Here is an 18,813-nt window from a genome sequence, read left to right on the forward strand (position 1 = left end):
ATAAGATTTGGTCGGATCTTATCTTATACAGCACCCCGTTAATCAATTGGAACGTTCGACTTCTCAACTCCAGTTTCCTCCTCTCGCTTGGCAGCATTTCCTTAAGAAATTGCCCCGTCCAAAGATATTCCCCGATACTCGCGTACTAGGATGGTAGTACAACAATATGGAATAGTTGTGCGATGAGAAAATCGTCGTTGACTCCCTTAAGTGGTTCTCCCGATTTGATCCTCAATAAATGATCCGCGCTTACATGGCTTTTCACAAGTCGTACCACAATTTTAAATTAAACTCCTGCAACAATAATAGCCATCTACTTATCTGTCCTTGGATGATCGATTTGTTCACAAGATATAGCAAGGCTTGATGATCTACGTAGAATACAAATGGAGTTGCCAATAGGTAATGTCTAAACTTCCACATGGCGTACACCATTCTGAGAGCCTCCATTTCTATTGTACTATAATTCTTTTCTGCCTTACATAATAGTTTGCTCATGAAGTATATCGGATGCTCCAATCTGTGATCACCTGTCAATGCCAACATTGCTCCAATTGCGTAGTTTGATGCGTCAACATGTACATGGAACTCCTTGTCCCAGTTCGCAAAGCTCTTAATGAACCTTCGATAGTATCCTCTGTCCCAGGAATGATTTTACCTCAGTCACATCTGTTGAAGGTGGCATTTCCAGGATTACCTGGACTTTGTCAGGATTCGTCTTTAATCCTACTTTGCATACGATGTGCCCTAATAGTTTCCCTTTCGGTACCATAAATATGCTCTTCTTTGGATTTAGTGCTAGTCTTTCTCAACTATATCTTTCTATGCATTCTCTAAGTGCGCTCAAATGCTTGTCCTCTGCACTAAAAATTGACCAATCATCCAAAAATGCTTCGAAGTTTCCAACTAACATCTTGTTGAAGATGTGTAGGATAATTCTTTGAAACATTGTCAGAGTGTTGCATAGATCAAAAGGCATTATGTTGAAGGCGTATACCCCATCTTCTACAATGAAGGTTGTTTTGAGCCTATCTTCTTCTCTGATGGATATCTGCTTGTATCGAGAAAATCCATCCATGAATGAATAGATTTCATGCCCCAGCATCTTCTTCCAAAATATTGTCAGTGAACAGCATCAAAAATGGATCCTTAATCATTACTGCAATCAAGCATCGAAAGTCCACAAATATCCTTATTTGAGTGGTATCATTTTTCAAACATATCACTATCAGTGATACCCACTCACTCATCTATACCCTAAAAATAATGCCTGCTTCAAGCATTTAGATGATCTCATTTGTGACCTGTGCGGCATAGTTTTTGTTCATCTGGTACAGCCGCTTTCATATGAGTACTGCTCCTTCTATCAGTGGGATGTGGTGGATGCATATTTCTGGCAGTACCCCTTTTAGGTCCTTATACGTCCACACAAAAACATCCTTATATTCCATAAATATTTTAAACGTTGTTGCATTCAAGACTAGATTCCAATCATCTTTCACAAATATATTTTTCGAGTTAGCCTCATCCCCTAAGTTCATCATCTTCACTGTGGGTTCTTCATATTCAATAGGCTTATCTTCACTAAATGTATGCGAAGGTGTTTCATCTATCTGTGCCTCTCCTTTCTTCACTTCTCTATATTCCTTCGGAAGTTCATTTTCCTCTCGTTTATTTCTATCCTCGACCCCTAACATGTGGCAACTCGGAAAGAGCTCGTAGTCCTGCATTTGCCAATGGAGTACGTTGTTCACCTAATCCAAGTTGTCATCGTTGTACCCTCCTTCCAGTCTCAGGATTCCTTTTTCGTTGGGTTCCATTCGTTTCTTCCCTTTGTCATCTCCTTCGCCTTTGAAATCTGACGATGTTGCGTCCTCTCCTACCATCTGTGTACATAGATCAATTACAAATCTTCGACCTCCGCCTTCCATAGATAGAGTATTCCTTTTCCAATTGTGCTTTACTTTTGCCTGTACTAGTCAGCCCCATTTGAGGATAGCGTCATACCCTTTTCTTTTCAACGGTATGACCACGAAGTCCAATAAGAATGTTTGTGTCTCGATCACTATAGGTTGTGTCATCAGAGTCCCTATGGCTTTGATCTCGTGTTGATCAGTGGTGAGCAGCCGGAGTGTAGATGGCCATAACGTAGGTTGCCCCAACTTCTTCCATGTTTCTTCCAGTAGTATATTCACTCTTGACCCTCCATCAACAATGGTGTTCGTGAGGATGGTTCTAAGAATACCCATCTCCGCTACTATGGAGTGTCTTCTTGTAGTGAGCACAAGTAGCATTGGGTCCACCATGGTCTTTTTGCTTCCATCTTGTGCATCTTTTCCTAGCTCTTCCATTGCCTTCAAAGATGGTGTCATGTTGAGTATTGCAATCCATAAATGAGGCATTGTAAGAAGGTCATCCAGCTTCATGGGAACCTCCGCTTGCATTACCTAAAGTATGATATTTTGTCCTGCCTAGTTCCTCCTTGAGGTGTCGGTAGTGTCCTTTGTTTGCGATTTTTCAACCTCCATTTCTTTTTCTAATTCTGCTCGCGCTTGCTACAACCTTTTCTTTTCTTCTTCCAAATCTAGATACATTTTGCCTTGCGCTCGAGTGATGGCTAATGTCTCCTCATCACATTTTTTTATACTTAACAGGTTCACTACAGGCTTAAGGCATTTTGATAGTACAATCTCTGGTAAAGTAGCCCCAGAGGTTGCACGCATGACATTGTAACATTGGCCATCCGCTCAAATCATATTGTATCCGACTTCGGCCCCCATTATTGTTGTCGCCGCCTCGTTCGTGTCGATTGTTGTTTTGGTACCCTCCTAAGATTGCCGCGACATTGTTCGTATTTGTTCACGATCCCGAGGTGGGCACTTCTTCCATTAGTAGTACCTATTGGTGTCCCTCTGTTTTTATATTGAACAAACATTCCTTGGTGGAATGTCTCGCAATTTGGCAGATATCGCAAAATTGGTTCTTAGGACAGGAGCCCTTTATGTGGCCCTCCTTACAATCCGTACACCACAATTCCCCTTCTCTCGCTTGGCCAGGATTCTTTTTCATGTTTTTGAACTCCATCATAACATGTCCTTCTGTAGTGCCCGAACCTTTTTACTTGATTCCTCGTCACTGGTGCTTTCAAAGGATGAATCTTCCAAGTCTGACGATCTATTTTTCTTCTTTTTACCCTCTTTTGTTCACTTTCCAAGTCCACCACGTGGTTGTATGCATCCACGTATGATGCTAGAGGTACAATTTTCATCTTTTCCGCAGTGATGGTCGTAACCCTTCGATGAACCACCTTTTTTTTCAACCTGTCTGCTGGTTGGCTTTCCATCTTTCCTACCAGCTTCTTCAACCTCCTCATGTAGCCATCTTTCCTACCACTATAATGTTTTGTTCCCGTCACCTCTATCCAACCGAACATAAATAGGTCGTACGTTATCTAGTTAGTGGTTGGACGGTGTATAAGTATGGTTGTACAATAGAGTATTGTACAAGTGGAATACACAGTCGATGATGACCATATGGTATGATGCAAGGGTTCTTACTCCATACGGTAAGACGAGGTAATTGTAGGGTCGTATGGCAGGGTATCCGTACGGATGGATGGAAGGTCGTACGATAGCTGGGTGAGGTAGCCATACAATATGGAGGGGGAATGGTGTTTGGACAGCTGAAGCTGTACGTTGTGGGGAGGAAAGCATAGTAGCAATATAAAGGTCGTACAGTATATGTATGCAAGCCATACGATATGTTTTAAGGAAGTATGGCTGAACTTGGATGCCGTACAGTTGGGAAATGTAGTAGTACGAAGTTGCAATGAGTGTTGCGAGTGACGGATGGAGAGTGTGTTCAATCATGCACCATAAACTGCTAATTATGAATTCATTAGACAAACAAACAAGAATGGAGATTGAACACCCTCACCCTATCCCGTTGTTGCGTATAATCCTTCGCTCGGATCTGGAAAATCGAAGCACCATTTCTTGGCAAATATCAATTGAAAGTTATTCGTGTTTCAAACTTTATTCTTGTTTGGATTTATTTCATGAATTCGGATCCATAAGTTGGTGATTACAAAAATTAGCATTTCCCCTTTGTTCCATACATCATCTGCCACTGTAGCCCAACATATTTAGCCATACATCTTCCCATCACCCTTCCATATGGCCATTCGAGCCTACTGTACGGCCATTTCCTTGTCTCTTGCTACACCTCCAGCTACCATACAGCTTGCTCTTCCTATTGTACGGCCCTATTTGCATCCACCGTACAGCCATTGTGTCGATCCTCCCTTCTCCATACGGCCATTGTGTCTTCCCCCCCCCCACTCCCCCCTCCCCCATACGGCCTTTCCACCATACGGAATCCACTATCCACCGTACAAGTGACTGCATTCGCCGTACGCCCTCCCCATCCGAGGAGCATGGCCAACTGCCATCTCCACTCCATCACTCTATACAGTCACTCAGACACCATACGGCCTCCAATTAGCATCCATACATCAACTCCAATCTTACCGTACTACCCTCCAAAATCGTAAAGAGAGATTGTTAAGAGTCGTTGCATGCTTCAGAACATTACAGTGGTATCAGAGCTCGGATCCTGCTAGCCTGTGTACAATGAATGAGAGTTTATAGCCGAAAGAGAAGAACCCAATCTGTTGATAGAATGGCTACCGAACCGAAATCCACAACCACCGAACCCATGGCACTACTGAGGGAGCTTCTGAGGAATCAAGCACAGATCAATGATACTTAACGACTCATGGAAGAAACTCTCAAGAAGTTGGCAAACAATAAAATATCTAGTGAACAAAATGGACACAGTGCGAATTCGGTATCGGTTAAGGCAAACCCTCATCCAGCATGCTCTCGACCTTCCATGTATCTTTTCCACAACACAGAGGGAAACAACCAACCTTTGAAGAAATGCAAGAGCAGCTGAGGGAAGATTGGAAGAATGTGAATTTTGAGGAAGATATATCCTCCAAAGATTATGTAGATCTAAGAATGAGATATTCGAGGGTGGAAACAAAGGATATTTAACGATGATCTCAAAAGGAAGTTGAGTAAAGTAAATTTGTCTCCATTTGATGGATCTGGATCCATCTCTTCGCAAGCATGGGTAATGAGGGTTGATACTTACTTCAAGCTCAATCCTATGCCAGAAGAAGCAATTAAATTTGTGGCATTGCACTTTGAGGGAGTTGCCCATGAATGGTGGCATTACAACACCATCACACTAGGGCATGATCAAATAAATACTTATGCAGAATTTACTAAGAGATTGATAGATCGATTTGATGGTAAAGATCCGGAACTCAACTTCAAACATTTGGCACAGCTGAGACAAACTGGATCAGTCGACCAACACATTGCAAAATTTCAAAAACTCTTTGTTTTGGTCACATACATTTCTGAAAGAAGACGGGTAGTGCTCTTCATGGACAAACTAACAGAACCACTGAAAAGTTGGGTAAAGGGGTTCAATCCTACCACCCTGTTGGAGGCCATTAAGAAGGCACGAAGTATGGCATCATCATCAACATCATCCTCGCAAAGTTACTCACATTCCAGATCGGTGGTGTTTCCAAGGGACAAAGATAATAAACCTCCGCCCAAGAAGCCGTCGTTGGACGAAGCCACCAGACAGGAGCTCTGAAGGAAGAAACTATGTTTCAATTGCAAGGGACCTTGGAAACCGGGCCATAGATGCCTCGGAAAAGGAAAGATCCATTACATTGAGGTCAAGTCCAATGATGAGGATGAACAGAAAGAAATACCCGCCGAAGACAACCAACATCACGACACCAACATGGTTAGTTTGAACCGCACAAAAAGAATTGCAGCATTGGTACGCCACAGGGGAACTATCGCTTTAACCGGCAGCCTGAGGTGAACAGTTTTTCACGTACAGGGAATCCTTCAAGGACAAAGGGTTATTGTGATGCTTGACAACGGAGCCACTCTAAACTTCATAAACTCATCTCTGGTGAAGCGAAGAGGTCTACCTACGGAGATGCACCCAAGATTTCAGGTCAAGGTTGCCGAATGGACTCTTTTGCCTTGCACACACCTTGTTCCTCAGCTAAGTATCACAATGGCGAATCACACAGTGACCGAGAATTTCTTCATAGTGGACCTTGATGGCATGAAGGTTATTTTGGGCATATAGTGGATAGAGACACTTGATGAATACACTCAAAGCTTCAAACAGATGGATTTCACTTTTGTTGTCGATGGAAAGAGTGTTGTTCTCCGTAGAATGGCAAATGAGTGTCTGAAGGAAATTTCTGCGCATCGGATGGAGGCAATTTTTCGGAGTGATGACGTTGCTTGGGTTACACATCGTTTTGTTTCAGTAGAACCTATAAAAGGCCAATGGACACCTCCCCAGGCTAATGATCTCCAAAATATTTTAAGTAAACATGATAAAGTTTTTATAGACATTCCTCCTAGCATACAACCTCATCAAGGATTTGAACACACTATTGAGTTGGAAGCAGGAGCCAAGCCGGTCATAACCACACCTTACCACCATCCTAAGAAATTCAAAGATGAGATTGAAAAGACGATTCAAGAACTGCTTGAGAAAGGATGGATCTGTCCCAATTCCAACCCTTTCGGGTCATCAGTCATTTTGGTCAAAAAAGATAGGAGGATGTGCATGTCTCTAGACTACCATGCGTTGAACAAAAAAAAATAAAGAATAGATATCCCATTCCAAGGATAGATGAGTTAATGGATGAATTGCATGGTGCAGTCCACTTTTCAAAAAATAGATCTTCGCTCCGGATACCATCAAATCCGCATGAGGGAGGAAGACGTGGAAAAGAAAGCCTTTCATTGTCACTACAGGCATTATGAGTTCCTGATCATGTCGTTCAGAGTAACACATGCACCTGCTACATTCCAATCATGCATGAATCGCATCTTCAACAAACAATTACATAAGTACTTATTGGTATTTTTGGATGATCTTATTTATAGCAAGACATGGGAGGAGCACCTGAAGCATCTGGATTAAGTCTTAAGGATCATGAAGGAGAAGTTTTTGTTCGCCAAGAAATCCAAATGTGAATTCGATATGACAGAAATATTGTACCTGGGGCATGTTGTCAGTAAATAAGGAGTTCAAGTTCATCAAGAGAAGATTCAGGCTATCCTTGATTGGCCTCCCCCAAAATTAGTCATAGATTTGCGAGGGTTTTTCAGACTGTGTAGTTATTACCAGAGATTTCTTAAAGGATTCTCTCAGCTCAGCGCACCCTTAACAGATCTGACAAAAAAGGGGTCTTTCCAATGGAATGAAAAGGCACTAGTCACTTTTGATAAGCTGAAAGAGGTGATGAGCACTTGTCTTGTACTTGCATTACCTAATTTCACTCGACTATTCATTTTGGAGTGCGACACATCTGGAGAAGGCATTGGCACGGTACTGGTGCAAGATAGACACCCCATAGCTTATGAGAGCACGAAGCTTACGCAAATAGAACGCTTATATTCCATCTACGACAAAGAGATGTTGGCCATCGTACATGCACTAACCAAGTTTGGCAGTATCTGGTGGGTGCCAAGTTCGTCGTTCGTACGGATCACAATAGTTTGAGATATTTTCTAGAGCAATGGGATTTGAACGAGAGGCAAAAAAAATGGGTAAGCAAGGTTTAGGCTTTTGATTTTGACATTGAATATGTAAAAGGAAAGAACAATGTGGTTGCAAATGCCTTGTTCAAGAAACCCGCCATCTGCTCACTAAACTAGATTTCAGCTTACTGGAAGGCACATTTGTTGGTAGAATATTCCAAAAACACATTTGCCTGTGAGCTAATGGATGGCAACACCCAGGATGATCGATACAGAGCGGTGGATAGCATCATCTACTTTAAGAATTGGATATTTTTAGTGTCGAAATCCAAATTAAAACAGAAAATCTTGAAGGAAGTACACGGCTCACCCTTGGCAAGACACTCAAGTTTCCTCAAAACTAACAGAAGTCTCTGGGAGAGGTTTTCATGGAAAGGACTTAAAGGAGACGTATTGTAGTATGTGAGAGAGTGTGCGGTCTACCAACAGAACAAATTCGAACATACTCTACATGTCGTGTTACTGCAACCTCTACCAATTCCAGAACATAAGTGGGAAAGAATCTCGATGGATTTCATAACGGGGCTTCCCAAGGTGAACGGAAAGGATCATATTTTCGTGGTGGTTGACAGATTGACAAAGTATGCACATTTCTTCGCCATCCCCTCAGATTTCAAGCAACACAAGTTGTCGATCTGTTTTTTAGTGAAGTCCTTCGTTTGCATGGGTTATCCTGAAACATTGTCAATGATCGGGATGGGCAATTTCTCAATATCTTCTAGATAGAACTGTTTCGACTGGCATGGATAGAATTGTCACCAAATACTAGTTACCACCCTCAAATAGATGGACAAATGGCGATTGTGAACAAGTGGCTCGAATGTTACCTTCAAAACTATGTTTCGACACAATAACGGGCGTGGGTCAAGTAGATACACCTAGGAGAATATTGTTACAATACCACATATCACATGTGTATCGAGATGGCGCCATTCAAAGCTTTGTACGGGTACAAACCCCTCTCCTTCATCGACACAATGCTAGGAGACCGTCGCGCACCAAGGTGAGGGATTGACTTCAGGAGGGACGGTACATCCTACAATACTTGAAGGAAAATTTACAACAGGCACAAAATCAACAAAAGATGTACGTCGATAGACACTGAATAGAGAGGAGTTTCGAAGTAGGGGACTGGGTTTATCTTAGGCTCCAGCCATATTGACAATCTTCATTGAAGTAAAAGGGAAAACAAAAATAAAAAGCCACGATTTTATGGCCCTTATCGCGTAGTTCATCACATTAGTGAAGTCTCGTACGAGCTGGAACTTCTGGAGGGAAGTCGTATTCATAACGTCTTTCATGTTCCATGCCTAAAGAAGGTCGTGGGTGGAATGTCATAGTAGCCACAGACCTTCCACCACTCAATGAAGGAGAGCTCATACTGGAACCAGCCGAGATCATCGAAGTACATGAGAAGACCCTGCAGAATAGCACAATGAAGGAATATTTGGTGCATTGGAAATACTTTTCATTGGACGACACGCCGTGAGAGGGCGAGCGCATTCTCCAGCACCCGAAACTACATTTGCGTGAGGACAAGCAAAATTTGGGACAGGAGAACTGTAATGTTCCCATTATAAAATAAATCATTTATCAAACTGTTGTTAATGGGCCGATTGGTTTAATATATCTCAGACCCATTTTTGTTTTGTTTCCATAGTATGTGTCGTCGTCCGCTATCTTTGTACACCTTCGAAAAGTTTTCCCGACAAGTATTTAATCACGGCTTGTAGGTAGTTTTAGTGTATGCTTTTCGGATTATTTCTATGTACTGTGAATTCATGTTGGAGTTGTGGATTGTTCACCATTTTGGAAGTGAAAGATCTTCCCTATTTGGCTCATGCATTTCGGTGGGATTCAACCCTCACCTTATTTTGTTGTTGCATGTAATAATTCGCTCGGATATGGCAAATCGGAGCACCATTTCTTGGCAAATATCAATTGAAGGTTATTCGTGTTTCAAACTTTATTCTTGTTTGGATTTATTTCATGAATTCGGATCCATAAGTTGGTGATTACAAAAATTAGCATTTCCCCTTCGTTCCGTACATCATCTGCCACTGTAGCCCAGCATAATCAGCCGTACATCTTCCCAGCACCCTTCCCTACAGCCATCTGGGCCTACCGTACAACCATTTCCTTGTCTCCTACGCCTCCAACTATCGTATGGCTTGCTCTTCCTACTGTATGGCCCTATTTGCATCCACTGTACAGCCTAACCATACAACCATTGTACCGCTCCTCCCTCCTCCATATGACCATTGTGTCTTCCCCGCCCCCCCCCCCCGGCCTTTCCACCGTACGGAATCCACTGTCCACCGTAAAAGTGACTGCATCCATCGTACAGCCTCCCCATCCTTGGAGTACAGCCGGCTGCCATCTCCATTCCATCACTCCATACAATCACTCAAACACCATACGGCCTCCAGCTGGCATCCGTACATCAACTCCAATCTAACCGTACTGCCCTCCAGAATCATAAAGAGAGATTGTTAAGAGTCGTTGAGAGGGTCGGAACATTACAAACAAACAAAAAAAGACTACTCGGCAACTCTGAGAGTATTCGCAAAGTTTGCAAACTATGATTCTTGTCGTTGGGGAAACTTTTCATTGCATTCAAATTCTAATTGATCTGCTATAAGTATCTTGGATTTGAGTGATTTGTTCAGGATCAAGTAGACCTGCCTTGGCCTTGCAGAATCAAAAGCGCAGGGAACTTGGATTACATTATTTCGTTCTGTCATGTTGGCCATAACCGGTTGGATATCCCAGCATCGAATTGGCAAGACTCGTAGGATTCCAAACTGTGGTTTAGGGAACCTACAAAGCCAACACCATATTTCATACAAACTATCATCGATACTGTATCAGGCTTCTTTATCTATGATTGATGTTGTTCGTGACTTTTCTAATATTTATATCATCTTCGAACATTTGTTTTCTTACCAAATGATACAACTTGTTTAAATTTTGGAATAAATTCAACAATATTATGCATCATTGCTATGCCATTCTTCAATCCTAGTCTTCCATGACATGGCAGACCTTAAGAAGCGGTCTTCATTAATTTTCGCTCTCTTCAAATTATTGGAGTCATTCCTTAACTCTATACTAGCATGCTTGACTTGTTTTGAGCAATTCATATTTCTAAACGGAGGAGCGTATTTTAGAAAACAGCTTGATAAACTCCTTTTTACCTTAATCAGCCCATAAGAATAAATTTCAATATTTAGTTAAGACTTATTTAATCTCCTATCGATTTCAGTTGTCTCCAAATCTGGACTGAGAACATTAAATTCATCATGAATGAAAGACTTGCCTAAACCATATAAAAATCAGCTGTAAAGTATCATCAAGTCTGTTGTGAAAAAAAGTCTCCAAGAAACATAGATAAAATTGCTGGTCAGACTCCAACCCGCCAAAAAGGACTCTTTGGCCAAATCTGTGGACAAGCTTCCTTTTATTAATCTCCATGGCTAGCTCTAAAACAATATTAAATAAAAAGTGTCAACTATGCATGCATAAAAGAAGTCGTCGAGATGGAAACTCCTGAAGATTTTGATTCAAGTTGTTCTTACAAGGAAGAAAAAAGGGCACCACCTAAAAACTAAGAAACAACGATGATTAATTTGGTGCCCCAAAAAATCAATTTGCATGTGACCAGATAAGGAATGCCACAAATGCCATCACATGAAATGAAAAGTGTCACCAACCGACAAAAAGATATGTCTATGAATGAAAAATGGCTCACATGCATATGCAAACCTGCCAAAAATAAGAGGACCCGATGAGATTAAGCCACCAAGGATGTTCAAGATTGATGTAGGTTGGCGTTAACCAAGCCAGGAAAATAGCTGCAATATTTAAAGCCACAGCAAAGACAGATCCAAATAGACATTGACCCTCGCCAATAAGAAGGAAAAATCTGCCAAAGCAAACAGCATGTGAAGGGTAATATAATTAAAAGCCTCGTAACTTCAGAAAGCATTGATCATTGGAAAAATAGAGACTTGGAAATGTGCCAAATTCTGCCAAAAGGTGAGTGAAGGCCGGAAAATAAAACTCAATGGCCTGCATGGCTAAAACATGTCGCTCAAGATAATCAAGGAGTGGCTAAAGATAAACTGAAGGTGAAATGTTCCACCAATTTATAAGCTCGCCCACTATTTCAATATATATCATCCAACAAATTTGCAGGATGAGTGCCTTGTGTATGCAAAACAAACGGGTGGAAAACAAGGAATAGGAGTCACCGGTGAGAACAATAAACATTCATGACCTAAGGATTTTATGATTTTACTCCTCATGCCATTCCAGATTTCCAATATTGATAATTATAAGTAGGAACTGGCAGATCTCTAACTAAAACAAATCTAAGAAGCTCAACGTATAGGATGATATAAGCATAGGCTACCCAAGGCATAATATTACCAAGTGATACTCGTATTGAGCCAAACAAAAATGAGGGTCCATAACTAGTTCACTTTCAGGATAATTTTAGGACCTGGAAATTTTCAAAGAGAAACAAGCAACATGCCAGATTTGCAAAGATTGAAGAAAGAGAAGAAATTTTGCTCCCATAGTACATGGGTAGCTACCTATGTTTGCAAAGATTTGACAAACTGGGGACAGATCTGTCACTACAGGAAGTTGGGAAAGCTCCCAGAATTATACTAACCTTCCAACATTTCTGTGTTCTATTTCCTGAACATCTCCACTATTTTCTTCAGATAAACGAACATGGGATTTTCTGTTTAATCTAGGTTTTATTTGTTTCAGTATTTTCTTTATGTAAGCCATTTGCAAAGTTTAGAAAATCCATAAACTCAAATATGTGATCAGATTTTGGCATATGTCATAAGAAATCTGCAGTCATTGACCTTATTTTAAGAGCATAGAAGTTGGCTAAATAAAAGAATGTGTCTGCAATGCACTGAGATTATATTCAATTATACTAATAACTGAGTTTTGAAATTTAATTAAGTCCATCCTCAGAAAAGTTCCATACTAATATCACTTCATTCATTTTCACATACCTGTCCTCCATCCTTGTTATCATCTGCTGGTGTCTCAAACGGAAGAAAGGCAGGCTCAAAAATGTGTTTCCTAATACTTAGATAAGCTTCAATTTCAGTCATAACTCTATCAAGATCATCTGGCACACGCTGCAATTACAATCCCATTAGAACATATTAATATGCAAGACTGTTCACAGTGGAAATAAAGCTTGAGATGCCAATTATTACAGAAGCAGTAAGCAAATATGACAAATTTTATTGAAAAGGTAATCACCATGAAATAACAATACAGAAAGTACACGACTAATTTGTGCAATCAAAATATCTATAGATTGATTAAAAAAAAGTATATACTATACAAAATGACATTAGCAATGATTTCAACAAAATTGGCAGGCAATTTATGCTTGTTATACCTCAATGCCTAACTATTTCCAATATTTGCTGCTATCAGAACTGAAAAGATTTTCAGATGTTAAATGTAAATCCACATTTCACCATTAATTCAATGTGCACAATGATTTCCAGCTGTTATTTAAATCAAGAATTACTTAATGGCTTGCAGAAGAATGATTTAACCGTATCAGCTATTACTGATGGAGATGAATCAGATGAAAATGGTTAATACCATTGAAACGCTAGTCTCGCTCTATATGTGTGTATCACGAAACAAGTAGCAATTAATTGTCAGAACTAGAAAGCACATATAATCGACTCACATGTAACTTATGAAATCATAAAAAATACCTCAGCTAGCTCCAGGCCACCCCATGGAAGACAACCCAAAATGCAAAATATATAGAAATCTGCCCGTGCTTGCCAAGCCAGGTTTCCCCTTTCTTCATCTACAGTGGTAGTTGCTGAGGACAAAAGTGTCTCAAAAACTTCTATCACAGAACTAGGAGGAATGACATTGCTGCACATCTAAACAAAGATATTCACTGAGATGGGCACGGCGTATTTTAAAAATGTCTTCATAGAGATTATCAATAATCATGCATTAGCATATTAAGAAACCAAAGTATGCATATATTCCACTATCTAATAGAGAATTGCATGATAGACAACTAAAATGGAAACTAAAGAGACGATATTTAAGTGAACTTTGTAGAATGGCAATAGCTGGATAACAAACAAGTCCATTCAATGACTTTAACTCTAGTGAATTAATGTTGTCCTAACACAGTAAGATTCAGACCTGAAACAAGTATACTCTCTCTTTTATACAGTCATTCTTACAGAGTGATATCACTAAACATATCAAGTAACAATATAAACAATAAAACCAGTAACATAATAAAGTTAATAAGGTTAAAGTTACAATTCAACTATTAAATTATTTATCAAGCAAAATAAGATACTTACACTGTTCAAGATATTATAATTTTTACATGGAATTTTGGTAAAGTATCATCGAAGATTTCAGTGTCAACCTTATATTTGTTAAGATTTATGATCCTCGCATCTAATCTTGAAAATATGCAGAAGTTTGATCAAATATATAATCAGTAACAACAAATGAATAAAACCTTTATAAAAATATGCAGAATACATCCAAACATAGTTTGCAGACTCGCCGTGCACTCTCCATGTTGCTGAGTACTTTCTAGTCCAAGTCTGTAAACTATGCATGTAAAAATAGATTAAATAATCACAAATGAGAACACCTTTAAGGCAGGATAACACTGTACGCTGTTCCTTATGGAGAAAGACATTCCACACCTATAACCCACAATTGAGATCCCAACATATGCAATACTCTTCACATGACTTCTCTAGCCTGAGCACCACAATAGATAACATTCAACTACTTATAAACTACCACTTCCCCACATGTAAAGGATAGTAGGATACACACTTTCTTTCTAATTAAATTATTGGGATGACTTACAAAGCATACACGCCCAATATAACTTAAGCAATGTGCACCACATGTTGTAACCTCCATTAAACTATATAAATTATAATTTTATATCCCTCAAAACATAATATTACATCCCTCTATATATTATATTATATTCTATAATGGCAGCAAGGGGTGGAGTGTAACGGAATGCATGTTAAAAAAAAATCATGCCTTTTACTTTAAATCTATCCATTTCCATGTCAAAATATTAATATTAAATAATAAACATAATGTTTTCAAAGAAAAATAAAATTACTTCTAGCTAAAAATAGAATAGCTCCAAATTGATACCTCTTGGCTGCATTTAAGATATCGATACTAGTTTAATAATGGTATGTTGTAAATGTTGGGCTGACAAAAAAAGAACACCTATGGAGCTAATCTTGGAATATCTCTGTTGGCACTTTCTACCATGTGTGATTATTCTTATGATAGTTGTAAGCAGTCTTTGACGATGGAGTCACAAGTTGGACTATGCCTAGCAGTTTGGCTGGCTACAAAGCCATTTGTACAAGATGCATAACAGGTATTATTAGTTATTGCACTCGCATGGAGGACTTGACAGCTACCCTTAATTAATTGCATCTCATGTCTCCTTCTCAAGGTCGATAGTTAATGCTTTATTTCAGCAATTTTATTGTCACTACATAGAACTGTCTAAATGAATCTCGTACGTTTTGGATATAGCACCTTTTTTTTATCCTCTTGGGAATGGGATCCACACTTTTACACCTAAGATTCCATAACGAGTAGAGACTTTTGCATAAGCGTGGCTTATCTATGTAATTATTAGATAGTGTCCTTTATTTATTTTAAATTTTGGAGGTGAACTTCTTTGGAGGGCCCAAATTATAATACCTAAAAAGGAGAAAGCTAACACTCTCCTTTTGCATCAATTATGCCACTATTTTCAAAGGAATTTTGAATTTCAAGCTCTCAAGCACAAAACCATTCTTGGTGTAATCTAGAGGATGAAAAGTCTTTGGATTACCCTAATAGACTGGGGACAAAAACCCTCAATTTGTCAAATTGAACTAAAGCACTGGAAAGAATTTATTTATTTGCAACTGGCAAATTGCAATGAAAATGTGAGGCCATAGGTTGCTCTGACATTTTGACAATGTTAATATACTCCAGCAATCAGCTTCTGAAGCAAGCTTTTGAATTGTCTATGGCAATTTTCCATGCTGTATACTTCACCAGCCATGATAATTTCAATCTACCCATACAGTCGACTCATTTTGCAACTCTTTGTAATGATTACCAACTACTCGGTGACTATTCCACACCTTTAATTTAATAAATGATAATACAGCGGATGTTTCTGATCCAAAATCATAAGTAACCATCATTTGATATTGCTTGAATATTATGCCAGTCTTGTCTGATTTCAATACATAATTTTTTGTGGCTGAGATTCACTGAAGAGCAATCTGAAATAGGTTTTCATTTTTTATAAATGTGCAGGCTGTTTAAGCAGTGTGGAAGCTGATATATCTAAATAAAATCCATCTGCTGAGGTTACAACTGACAAATCACTCGGATCTGATTTAAATTAACATCAAAATATTCTTGTGGCATCTCAGTGCTCTTCATTACTATAGCATTACTTATTTAAGTTTTGGAAAGACCGATTAGCATAAGAATCATCCTATGTTGCCCTTTCTGTTATTTAAAATTACTGAATTTAGTCTAAGATTTATTAATAATGCTGCACAGGATTTATTGATAATGAATTCCAGTTTTATACAGCTAAAGCAAGCTCCAGACAAGGCTTTTAGTTCATAATTAGCATTCATTCTCTATTAATGAAAAATACATACAATTTGGTAATGTCCCTTTCTAGAACATTGCCAACATTTACCCTATAAAATAATTCCAACTTCTATACATTTATAAATATAACTTCAGAAAGAATGATGAAATTGTATGGTAATATTCAGCTTTATATTCAGCTTTATTTCCATATATAATTCTACATATAATTCTGAAAATAGAACTATCATAGTTTTCTGCTATAATTATCCTTCAACCAGGGATAATTTCCTCTTGAATGTCTGCTTTGAAAGTGCTTTCAGATCTGCCTAAACCATGGACTTTCGTCCCTAACTCAGCAACAGCAAGATCTTAGGTTTTTCGTCCTCTTAGGCTCGTCAAGATTGTGACTTTCGTCCAAAACTTGATGATGAGAAATAAGGAGTTTTGTCCTTAATATCTGTATGGATTTTGGATTTCATCCTCCTTGGCTATAATTGTTTATTCATAAGTCACTTCTTATTTTCCACATTGATGATTCGATTGCCAGATTGCCTGTCTCATTGATGCTTGATGATTGGTTGATTTCCTCCTCTCGTGGAATGATCTCTCCTTTATATTTCATCTTGCAAAAGGGACCTATTCTTACATATGCCAGTTGACCATTCTCAACAATTTATTCTTTATTAAATTCCAGTTTCGTGCGATATTAAACTTTAATAATTTTCTTTTGTGTGCTGCCTTAAACTTGTTCTAACCCTCTCCAACAGTGGTGGTTCTGGCAATACATAAGATCACAGATTCGCCAACCATTATCAGATCTTTAAATAAGTCTTCTAAGAGGAGGAATGCCTCTTAACCACTGAAGGGATTCACATCAGGTTTCATCCACATATTGGCCAGAACTAAATATTTCAAACACTAGTTGCGTAGAAAGTTTTTGAAGGCTTCAAAGGAGTTAGTCACTGCCTCTGCCCACTGCCTTTTATTCATGTACATTTTCCCAGCACACCTATGAATAATACCCATAATCTGTGGATGAGATAGTGCAGATTTAATAGAAAGCCTTGTTTACTAAGTTACCTGTTCGGGTTCAGGGATGGATTCGTTTACGAAAACCTAGTTCGTGGATTCGTAATTTTTTTTCCCATTATGATTTGTATGGGTTTGTGTGTTTGTATATATATACACAAAAAAATAAGAGAAATATACATAATTGTAAAACTTAATTATTTCATAGTATGGAACTATGATGCTTGATTACTGACCAATGCCAAATGTCGAGACTCAAAGGTAAACATTAAAGATTTGAATACTCGGTCATTGATCTATGCTCACAATTCTACAGAAAATAATCAAATTGAGACATTTTACTAATACTAGGATCCAGAATCAACTTTGGTGATTTCTAATCCCTAGATCCTCCTTGTGATGCAATTAGCTCCAGTTGTGTTACTCTAATATAATTAGGAATTACATATTCTCCACCAAGTGATGTTTCTTTCATTAAGCTGGTCATGACCCAATATATACCACCATAATAACCTTGAGGACTTCTTGAAGCACTTGCCAAACTGCCAAAAGAAGCATTAAATATCATAAGGTTGTCATTGGCTAAAGTATCAGGACATTTCAGCGTCCAACATTATTTGGGCTTATGTACTTATATTTCCCAATAACTCTCAATAACAAAACCATGACTTGCAAACTGGCAAGGTTCGTATTTAAGACAAGTTCTCTCATACTTAGAAACAAAAAGAGGTCTTGTAGTAGTGTAGTTTGACTTCATGTACGGGTAACATCGATCCAAAAGTCAATTTTCCAGCTGTTGCAGACTTGCTTAACCAGTTGAGGCAGATGACTGTCAAAATACCATTGATGGATTGTAATGTCCCCTTTTGGGATATTAGAACTATTGAAGTCTTATTTTATATAATGTTAAAATTGACTATGAGAGCGTAGACTCAAATTATTAAAAGGTCAATTAATGTTATAAAGAGGGCAAAAGGTCAAGGAGGAATAAGACGAAATGCCAGAGGGAAGTTGAAAAGTCACAAGGGAATAGGACAAAAGCCAGAGGGAAGTCGAACAGTCTTGTTTGTGTATTAAAAAGGGAAAGAGGTTCATTCCTGGGTATGCTTGATTTATTATTCCAAATTTCAGTTCTCTCTTGTGAGAGTATTTGGAAAGCTTCAGCTTTCAGCTAGTATGAGGACGTAGCCCCTCGTGTCGGCAGGCAGTGGACACAAACCCATTGTTTGGGAGATATCAGTTAAGTTGTTTCATATGCGCTTACAAGTTCTTATTCTAGTATTCCAATATGACTGTTAATCTGTATTTTAAATTGGATTTGTTAGTGTTGGTTATTGTATTGTTGTTGTATAATGCAATAACATATTTTAAGGAGTTATAAAAGTTTCCTAGTTTTATCTTACTAGTTTGTAACGCATTGTTATATGCTCGAATCTTGAATGTT

General features: G+C 38.8%; 1 protein-coding gene across 3 annotated transcripts in view; it reads right to left on the reverse strand.

The window, feature by feature from the left end:
- ABH1 (ARM repeat superfamily protein) overlaps positions 1–18,813 on the reverse strand; it is a 200,801-nt gene that overhangs the window by 79,582 nt on the left and 102,406 nt on the right. For all 3 annotated transcript variants that reach the window (XM_089801895.1, XM_089801893.1, XM_089801894.1), the window contains exons 7-8: positions 13,424–13,600; positions 12,695–12,823 (exon numbers count right to left, since the gene is read on the reverse strand). In XM_089801895.1, coding sequence (XP_089658021.1) covers positions 12,695–12,823; positions 13,424–13,600 — 306 coding nt within the window. The remainder of the gene's footprint in view (positions 1–12,694; positions 12,824–13,423; positions 13,601–18,813) is intronic.

The sequence above is a fragment of the Cupressus sempervirens genome, chromosome 9 (assembly GCF_028749045.1).
Source record: "Cupressus sempervirens isolate cs-2001-9-10 chromosome 9, ASM2874904v1, whole genome shotgun sequence".
Taxonomy (NCBI): Eukaryota; Viridiplantae; Streptophyta; class Pinopsida; order Cupressales; family Cupressaceae; genus Cupressus; species Cupressus sempervirens.